The sequence below is a fragment of the Frankliniella occidentalis genome, unplaced genomic scaffold, assembly GCF_000697945.3.
Source record: "Frankliniella occidentalis isolate FOCC.00 unplaced genomic scaffold, Focc_3.1 Scaffold45, whole genome shotgun sequence".
Taxonomy (NCBI): Eukaryota; Metazoa; Arthropoda; class Insecta; order Thysanoptera; family Thripidae; genus Frankliniella; species Frankliniella occidentalis.
Window position 1 is genome coordinate 1,802,177 of NW_026267175.1, and position 9,599 is coordinate 1,811,775.

General features: G+C 47.2%; 2 protein-coding genes across 2 annotated transcripts; one reads left to right on the plus strand and one right to left on the minus strand.

Moving 5' to 3' along the window:
* The first annotated feature begins 84 nt into the window (after positions 1-84).
* On the plus strand, positions 85-4,685 carry LOC113208367 (coiled-coil domain-containing protein 113). The gene is made up of 8 exons (XM_026425337.2): positions 85-670; positions 1,375-1,497; positions 1,605-2,019; positions 2,196-2,438; positions 2,515-2,747; positions 2,825-2,955; positions 3,051-3,119; positions 3,335-4,685. Exons 1-8 carry the CDS (start codon positions 496-498, stop codon positions 3,770-3,772), a joined length of 1,827 nt encoding a protein of 608 aa, XP_026281122.2. The 5' UTR covers positions 85-495; the 3' UTR covers positions 3,773-4,685.
* Positions 3,813-8,324, minus strand: LOC113208371 (serine/threonine-protein kinase Sgk2). The gene is made up of 10 exons (XM_026425341.2): positions 8,114-8,324; positions 7,143-7,303; positions 6,972-7,067; positions 6,752-6,888; positions 6,502-6,642; positions 6,148-6,421; positions 5,801-6,073; positions 5,528-5,701; positions 5,290-5,430; positions 3,813-5,209 (listed from the first exon to the last, which is right to left on the minus strand). The coding sequence occupies exons 2-10, from the start codon at positions 7,230-7,232 to the stop codon at positions 5,045-5,047; spliced, it is 1,491 nt and encodes a 496-aa protein (XP_026281126.1). The 5' UTR covers positions 7,233-7,303; positions 8,114-8,324; the 3' UTR covers positions 3,813-5,044.
* Between the last annotated feature and the right edge of the window lie 1,275 nt (positions 8,325-9,599).

A 9,599-nucleotide genomic window follows, 5' to 3' on the forward strand; every position in this document is an offset into this window, starting at 1 on the left:
CGCCCGCGATGACGTCCCCACGACACGCCAACCTGCACCCCTGTGCTTGCGGCTCGGGGACATTTCCGCACTGGAGCGGAGCGTCGCGTCCTCGTCCGAAATACACTCTCCCTCCACCGCGACGAAAGAGTGGGGGTAAACGACCCTTAAATCGGTACACAGCGTTCCCTGTTACTCCCTCTCTTTCTCCCCAACCCCTCGCCCCGTCACATCCCCCTTCCTCTCCGCCTGCCGTTCATAGGGGTTGACACGCCCCCGTCGCCCAGTGGGGGGCGGCGCACGAGATGTCAGAGTGTGTCGGAAGCCAGCGATGGGAACGGGGGCCCGCGTCGGAGGGAGCGAGTCCGTGCCGGGCCACCCTGGCGAGGCCGGCGAGGCCAGCGAGGCCCGGCCGACAATCGGATTCGTGGGCGGGACCTGCTTCCGTTTCCGCCGGCCACACGGTCGCCCTGCGCCGAGATGAAGTCGTCTCCCTAGCCGACGACGCCGCGCGCGATGGCAGCCGTGGCCGCTCGACGGTCGGCGTCCGCGCAAAGATCGGCGTCTGCGCGGACGCTGGACGTCAGGACGGGCTCGTACTCGGAGCCGACCCCGTCCACCTTGTCCAGGGAGCTGTCCTTCTCCAAGACAGTCTCTTCGGCTGATGCCTTCATCGACGTCGTCCCCGAAGGTAGATGAACGAACTCCACCCACCTCGCAGCAGATTAGCGCGATTAGAGAGCTCACTCGCGCGAGTGTTTGGGATTGTTGAAAATGAACAAAACTTTAAAGCGTGAAGAAATAATGAAAATCTTAACTGAATTGCGTGTTTAGGAGAAAAGTAAAGCCCCCATACTGTGAAATAAGGAGGCGGCGCGCGTGTCGGGGAGCGAGCGAGGGAGCGACCTCTCTAATCGCGCTGCAGGCTCCGCCGCAATCCGAGCCAGGTGGCTGTTGATTCGCCCCGGTGCCACTTCCGTAGTTTGACTTTAACGCACGTACCCCGTGCACGCGTGCGTGTGGGTTGCGTATTTTCTCGGGCCGTTATGGAGCATCCACACCACGTCTGCCGTTACGAAACTGACCATTCCAGCCAATGCCAGCTCCCATAGCGCCTGATCGGTAGGCAACATCTTGCATTCAGTGCACGCGTGCACTGCTGGGATGCCTACCCTGATTTTCGCAGGCGCCGAGCTCCTGTGATTTGTCTAACGAATCTAAGAAAAGTGGACGCACTTTCTGGACGATCCGTAAGGCGCCCTGGTCAGAGTCGACAAGTAACGTACGGACACCGCGCGCGTGCGGGGCGGGTGGTACAACATAACTACGAAAGTGAACGCGACGAATCACCCACCTGGAAGGCACACCCTGACACAGTCGTCACCGTCTGCATAGCGCTGTCTTATGAGGAGCTGGAGGAGGCGGTGACGCTGCTCGTGAAGGCCAACCTCATGCTGCGCCTGGAGAACGAGATCTTCCACGATAAGCTGTACATGGATACCCCCGACCTGCTTGCAGGTAGGAAAGAGGCAGCGTAGGACAAAAACTTTCATTTTAGTTCAAATAAATGCAGACCTCGTCTTTCGGTAATAACGTGTTATTTTGGGGGGAGTTGGGTTTTGCAGGCTTATCAGAGATTATCGAGCTCGAGAAGAAAGAGGAGGCAATCGCTCAGCAGGCCTCGCCCAAAGCCGAACAGGAAACGGGTGGGGTCGAGCCTGAGAGCGAGCACAAGTTGGAGAGCTTGCACAAGCAGGAGAGCGTCAAGCTGGAGAGCGTGCACAAGATGGAGAGCTTGCACGAGGAGGACGGCGAGTCCGGCTCCCCGACGCCAAGCCCACCACCGTCGCGGTCCCTCAGCCGCTCCGACGAGCCCCCGCGGGCCCGCTCCAGGATAACGTTGTCCGCGGTCTCGGACACGCTCAGCAGCACCGCCCGCCTGTCGGCCATCCGCGCGAAGGCCGCCGCCAAAGCCTCGGCCCGGGCCTCGGCCGCCAAGGCCAAGAGCAGCAAGACGGGGTCTCTGGACAGGGTGCCCAGGTGAGCGTCAGCTCGCACAGCCAGTTAGCGATATTCAGTGTAGAATAGCCTTCGAATATCAACATATGTTGTTGATTCCGGTGAGAAAGTCGACACGGCGTCGAAGTCGGTAGTTTGTCACTGGGGCGGGCCTGGACGCGTAGTGGTGATGTCACTCGATGCGCTCGCTCCTGCAGGATGAGCTTCAGCCAGCGCATGGACCTCGCGGAGGAAGCCACCCACCTGACGACGCAGCGGACGCAGCAGCTCGTCTCCCGCGCCGAGGCCCAGGCCGCGGACCTGCGCGCGCGCGCCGAGGAGGCCCAGGTCCGGCTCGGGGAGACGCTCGCCGCCTACCACTCGCTCGACACGGGCGTCACGGACAAGGCCCAGGGCGACGCGCACGTCAGCGGCAGAACGTCCGGGGAGAAGCTCAACAGGTGAGTGCCGGCCGAGGCGGGGGCTGGGTCCTGGGTCTCCAGGGTGGTGCGCCTTACCCGAGCTCCCCTGCCGCAGATACATGACGGACTGGGTGAAGCAGGCCGACGCCACCATCGACAGGATACGGCTCAAGGTGAGCTCGCTGCGCGCGCACCACCGGCGCGTCCGGGAGAACATCGCCGTCAAGCGGGAGCTGGGCGACGCGCTGCGGCCCGTCGACTTCGACAAGATTCGCATCGAGATCGAGGAGCTGAACCGGAAGATCGAGAGCAACAGCCAGCACCTGAACGACCTCAAGGGCATCTCCGGTGAGTTTGCAGCGCGGGTAGCGCGCTGCAGGGAAGTCCATTCAGAGCTCACGCCCAGCCTTGCTTCCCGTGCCCAGGCAGCGCCACGTCCAGACTCCTCGCCGGCAAGAAGCGCTTGTCGGACCTCAGCAAGCACCTCGAGGCCATCCGAAAGGAGACCGCCGCCAAACGGAACCAGAAAGCGGCCCTGGAGCTTGAGGAGCAGAAGGTGAGTCCGAAATAACATTGAATTTCAATTGTACCAGTTGCGTTCCCCTAGCCTAATTGATGCGACTTTCGTCGTCCTATCTCTGCCTACTCCAGGTGCTGGAGGATGTGGGCAGAGCTGACACGGCGCTGAATGCGGTGCGCATGCGGATGGAGAGGCACACGGTGAGCAAACTCTATTCACCCTTCGGTCCCGCTTGTGGGCGGCGGCGCGACGGTCGTGTGGGTGGCGACGCAGTGCGGCGGCGTGGCGAGTGCTCTGTGCTCTTTTGGGGCACAGCTTTGAGCAAACAGTTGCGTCCGTCCTCACACGTCCCCAGACACTCGCTGAGTGACGAGGCATGATGACGACGCTAAGGAGACTCTCGGTGTGCACGCAGGCGCCGGACGTGCTGGTGTACGTGCGCCTCAAGCAGGACCTGGACCTGCTCCGTCGCGACGTGGTGGTCTGGGAGCGGCGGTGCAAGATCCAGCAGCAGACGGCGCGGGACCTGCGCCGGGCCATGGGTAGAGCCAGCACCAGCACAAGGGCCGTGCGGGGCGCGGGCGGCGAGGGGCCGGCGGTGCCGGGTGGAGGCCACGGCCGCAGGGGCGGGCACGCCGCCGAGGAAACGACCAACGACGCCACGGACTCGTCTTCGGGCAGGGCAGGCCCACCGACGTCCGCACCCAGAAGGCGGAGGCCGCGTCGTCGGCAAAGTCAGAGTCGCGGCCGCGCGCACGCACCGAGCAGCAGCAGCAGCAGCGCCTGCGGGAGCGGGCCAAGTGGCAGAAGCAGCAGCTGCAGTAGCCGCCACAGCAGCCAATCTACCGGCTAGGTAGAAACCAGGGTAAATTTGACAAGCAATCGAAGAAAGATGAGTAGATAAACTTTTTAATGAAAAACGATTACATATCTTTCATAAACAACATGGGTTATAAACATCACAGCATAATATTTTTTGGCACTCAAATAATAATTAGGAGATCAAGGCACAAAGATTTTTTTAAAAATTATAAATGGAATGAGAGGCAAAGAAACCAAATAATATCACCATTAGAGCTTAAATTTAACTTATGGCATAATAATCTCTGATGAAAACTTGTCCATTTGGCAGATAGCATGTGCCATTCATCTATTCAAATACTGTGATTTATCTAGTCTAGCCTAATAGTGAAAGCTTTGTGTTAGCCTTCGTGGGCAAGGTATATTATGATGATACATGAGTATTGAAGGACTAAGTGCTGGTTCTCTACATTGTAGTGGAATATCATTCCAGATAATTACAATTTTCTAAGGAGTGCGATCTGCAGTATATGGAAAGCAGAATTATTTAAGATTGTGGCACAATTGAATATTGTCCTGCTTAAGTCTTTGGGAATTTACACTTCAGCATTAGAAAAAAAAATGCTAAAAGGATAAGAACACAGAACATCCTGCATTCAATTACACATTATCACAGGCAGGGATAACACTGTAGTTAGGAGCCCCCATCCCCAAACATGGATTAACCACAATGCCACTTGAATGGCAAATGTAGTACTTATCAAAAGCTAAGGTAAATGCACAATTGAAGAGCAAAAATTAAGACTAACCCCAACATGATCAAGTATAACAAAATACATACCAGATGAGATGTAAAACTTGATGTAACACAGCTGGAAAAATATACCTACGCATGTCAGTAACGTGAATTACTTTCATGCAAAAACTGGAAGCACTCTAATAAAGAGTCACTAATAAAAATAAAAGCATGTGGTATGTTACGACTAGAATCTAAACATAATAGTTGAAAAGTATACAATACAATACTGACAAAAAGGCAGGATAAGGCAGATAGGAAGATTATATAACAAATTAGAAAAATGCTTGTGAATACGGTAGTCTGCGTAAAATATGCAAAAAAAAGAAGATATAAATGGGTGCACCCAATACAAAACTATTTAACGCCAGCCAAACAATAATACAGATGAAATTTAAGCAGGCTAATACATAGTTTGTTTGAGGAGCACAGGGCTCAGTAACAGAAATCCTAATGTAGTAAAAAGGAAAGTTTGTTTTTCATATCATATGACAGTTTGTTTTTAAGTTTTCTAATCAATTTTCACTCTTACAAATCCATTGGAGCTGCATAAGAAAACCCAGCAAAAATATCATCTGCTTCACGTACACTTGCAGTTAATATGCTTGTCGTTGAATGTGAACGGGCAACTGAACTAGAAACTGCTTCTCTTGTAAATTCTGGGTCAATGTGACGAAGATCAAATACTTCATGCTAGAAGATGAGAATTGTATTTTTAGTTACAGTATATTCAGTTCACACAAAAAATAAGTGAACCTCAAAATGACACATACCACATTGGGATTAAAAGGCGGGCGAATCTTTTTATTGTAAAGGTCTTCCCAGTTGATAGGCATGAAAAATGAATGCATCTTCAGTGTCTCTAGATCTCCTTCTGCATATCCTAGACGCATTCTCGGATCCTTCTCTAATAGCTTCAAAAATGCAAAATAAATAAATAATTAGGATTAAAGGGGTACACATTACAATACCTGGTGAAGTTTTAAGAACATCTCTCATTTTTTTACCTACCTGGCATAAAAGATCTCTTGCACTTTCAGAAATACCAGAGCGAAGTGTTAAAGGCTTATTCAGAATACGTTCATACATTTCAGAAGTATTGCGGCTGTAAAATGGAGGAAGTCCATACAGCATTTCATATAGAACAGCACCCAAGCACCACCAATCCACAGCTCTTCCATATGGCTGTTAACACAAATATGAGTTTTAAGAAAAAAAAGAGGAGACATTGACATTTTAAGAAAATGGAAAGCAATAAGAGATGAAATACAATAAAACACACACCTCTTTTCTAATGATTTCAGGAGCTAAGTATTCTGGAGTTCCACAAAAGGTATGGGTTGTTTCTACACCCATGAGGTCACCAATTTCCTTGGATAAACCAAAATCTGTCAAAACAATGTGACCTTGACAATCAAGAAGGATGTTTTCTGGTTTTAGATCTCGGTATACAACATTTAAAGAATGAAGGTATCCAAGAGCTAAAGAAATTTCACCAGCGTAAAATCTTGCTCTGCTTTCAGGAAAAGTTCGTTCACGTTGCAAGTGAAAGAAGAGCTACAACAATAAAACATATTTAAAAGCTTACTCATGGAAAAAATCTATTTAGGGTATCTATTGCACAAACCTACCTCTCCACCATTAACATAATCCATGACAAAATATAATTTGTCAGATGTTTGGAAGGAGTAATGGAGCCCAACAAGAAAAGGATGGTGGACATTTTTTAGCAATATATCTCTTTCAGCCATGACGTGGCGGACTTCATTTTTGCGCAAGATCACTCTTTTACTGAGGATCTTTATTGCATAGTATTTTCCCTCAGAACAGTGGCGAGCTAAGAGTACTTTTCCATAGCTACCCTTTCCAATCACTCGCAGGAATTCAAAATCTTTAGGCTTTGCACTGTTAATATCACAAGGAAAATAATTAATAAAGAAATGGAAAATTGGATATGATTTAAAACAGTGATGTACAACTCTTACTAAAGGCGTTCTGAAGGTCCTAGGTTAAGTTTGTTCATTTTTTCTAGAGCATCAATTCCCTCACTGTTATCTTCCAGCTCTACATCTCCTTCCGAACTCAACTTGCGTCGATCAAGCTGAAGGAAAGCTCTTACTTCGGGTCTAGAGAAAAACAAACAGTTATTCAAACCCCAACAGAAATTAAAATTAAAAGATATAAGAAAAATAAATTTAAAAATTCCTAGGTTTTAGTTAATTTTTAAAGACATACATTTCAAGAAGCTTTTTGTCTTGCATAAGTTGCTGTAAGAACGTGTCAAGACCTTCTTGTCGAGAAGCAATAAATTGAGGATCCAAATTATTCCCAAATAGCTTTTTGCCAGGCAGCTTCAACTGGAGTCCAGGAACCTGTTCAATTAGATTGAATAAAATTTTGTGAAGCTCATGTAGAAATTTAGGCGAGATACTATTGATGGAAAACATCATCTAACCTGTTTGCGAAGTATATCAAAGAGTTTATAAAATTCATTGTAGCGGCGGAAAACAAACCATGAATCATTGTCTGAAGAAATGGCAACTTTGTACACCTGAAAAATTCATTTAAGAAATTAGGAAGCTATAACTCGGACAAATTTTTCACCATGTTTTATGTCGTGTAGTACCGTAAATTTCTTATCTTCCTCGCGAATTTCAGAGTTTTCTACAGATGCAGTTGTGGATGGCGTACACTCAGGCATATTGGCTGCTAGCATAGTCCCAAGACAAGTTGAATTTCTACCAAAACCAAGAGATGGTAGCCATTGATGAGATAGAACAGACACACCTGTAACAAAGAGTCACAAAAATTGATCAGATGTTGGAGGCTAAGCAGTAATTTACAATCATAATTTTAAAACGTAACAGTATTTTATGGAGAACTACATGGTTCTGAATAATTTATATTAATTCAGACCTGAATCTTTGTTTTTAATGTCACCCACTAAAGTCAAAAAGTCAAGCATGGCTACAAAAGTAGACTTCGATGAGGCATGGATTCCAAAGAATACTGCCTCAGAGAACGGTGAGGAACTGAATGAGAGCAAAGATTGATAGACATCAAGTGCAAAACAAACAAAACCAAGACTTCTCTGCAGAAGATTGGACTTTGTATCATTCAATTGTGTGCCTCCCCACTACAAGCTAAGAAAAACCGGATGGTGTTTGATGATATGATAAATTATTAAGAGTCTTGCCATACAGCAAAATTGAAAATCTACATTTTAAACGATTTTCAAAATATATAACACGAGAGAGTGGTGAAGGGGTGTGGAGAGGAAAAGAAGTCTTTACATGAGATCTAGACAATACACATTTTTCACTTCAGAGTAAAGGCAAATCATAATAAAGTACCCAGCTTAATTAAGACCTACGGGTACTTATTCTGCCAGCTTCATCTACAAATTAAACCAGTGCACTGTTAAAAATCAAAAAGAAATATACTGAAGTTGTGTTTGACAAGTCTTTGGAAGATCAGAGGGAGGAGTGGCACGGAATGGAATAGGAATATACTGATTCACAACAAATATCAAAGCCCTATAATGTAAAAAAGTGATATAAGACATTTTCATAAAAGAAAACCCAAAAATGTACTGACCACTTCAGCTATCATCTGAGTCCACACGTCATCTGAGCACTAAAAAAAAGGTTCAGAATGCGAGAACAAATACAGATATCTTGAAGTGTCGTGATGTTTGACAACGCTTTTGCAGCGAGAACACGGCCGATTTCTCAAGGTAGCGCTGCGGTTAAGTGAGTATGTATGGTTCTGTACTCGTTCGCCGCACCACCTTTCTCAACTGGGCCATAGAAATTTTTACTACTTGTCGTGTTATTGTTTGTTGTTGTTCGAAAACTACATTTGGGAGAGAATTTGCTCGGAAACAAAGTTTTTCCTAAACCGAGTTGGCGCGAAACGTGTTTTCCGGTTGTTCTCTCTGCCGCACGGGTCTCTTGCTCGAATTTTCTACACGAATCCAGCCGACCGAGGCCGAGCAGACCGCAGCACAAAACTGTGTGCCTACCGTGCCTGTTCTGATATTGCGGCGTTCTTTGTGCACCGGTGAAAATGGAGCAAGTGAGTGTTTTCGTGACAATTTCTACATATTTCCACAAGAGAATAGTGGCGAGGTTGCATTTCACATTCTTGCAGTCACCGTTACTCACTTTGTTTTTGATTTTGCCTGGCATTCGGTTAATATTGCACATGTTCTTGTGGCGCCCGATCAGGATGATTGTCGTTTCCGAAAGTCATTCAAATTTTTCCTTCTACGTTTTTAACGTTGAAATTTTAATTATTACCAGTTATTGTTAGTTTTTTTTCCTAACAGTGAAAACATAGCTGCATTTTCGGCTACTGTGAATCTAACCTGTACGAAAATCTCACATTACCATGAAGTTGGCTGAATGACTGGTCTTTGAATCATGTGAATATGATCTCATATTACCTGCTCTTAATATTGCTTGTGCCTTTTGCAAGAACTGTCAAATGTGTCATTCATAGTTGTGGCAAAATTTTCACTTTTCTCACTCCATTGGACTATGCCTGCTCATAATTATAAATTTCCTCCACTTGTTCCAGGTTAATGCGTTGAAGGAGAAAGGCAATGCAGCCCTACAGCAAGGAAACTACACTGAGGCCATTAAATTTTATTCTGATGCCATAGCACTCGACCCTACCAACCACGTCCTATTTAGTAATCGTTCTGCAGCATATGCCAAAGATGAGCAGTTTGAATTAGCATACGCTGACGCTGAGAAAACTGTGACACTGAAGCCAGATTGGGGGAAGGTATGTTTGGCTTTCACTTTTGTTACTGAAATGTTTATTGGTTCCGTACATTTCATTCTGCTTTGTGCTGCATCCAGGGTTATTCTAGGAAAGGAAGTGCATTGGCATACCTGGGTAGGACTGATGAAGCGATTGAAGCCTATGAGGAAGGGTTAAGAATTGACCCTACCAATGCCCAACTTGCAGAGGGGCTCAAAGAAGTGAAGGCCAAGAACCCACCTTTCCCTGGTGCTGGTTTAAATGCAGACCTATTTAGGTCACCTGATCTCTTTGTGAAGCTCCGCAACAACCC

What these genes read in the sequence shown, in the direction of transcription:
- LOC113208367 (XM_026425337.2), top strand. Translation starts at nt 496, where the DNA reads ATGGCAGCCGTGGCCGCTCGACGGTCGGCGTCCGCGCAAAGATCGGCG. An exon ending in CATCGACGTCGTCCCCGAAG is followed by an intron (nt 671 to 1,374) that starts GTAGATGAACGA and finishes CCGTCTGCATAG; the next exon opens with CGCTGTCTTATGAGGAGCTG. An exon ending in TCCGGGGAGAAGCTCAACAG is followed by an intron (nt 2,439 to 2,514) that starts GTGAGTGCCGGC and finishes CCCCTGCCGCAG; the next exon opens with ATACATGACGGACTGGGTGA.
- LOC113208371 (XM_026425341.2), bottom strand. Translation starts at nt 7,232, where the DNA reads ATGCTAGCAGCCAATATGCCTGAGTGTACGCCATCCACAACTGCATCT. An exon ending in AGGAAGATAAGAAATTTACG is followed by an intron (nt 7,068 to 7,142) that starts GTACTACACGAC and finishes TGAATTTTTCAG; the next exon opens with GTGTACAAAGTTGCCATTTC. An exon ending in CGCCTTTTAATCCCAATGTG is followed by an intron (nt 5,210 to 5,289) that starts GTATGTGTCATT and finishes CTCATCTTCTAG; the next exon opens with CATGAAGTATTTGATCTTCG.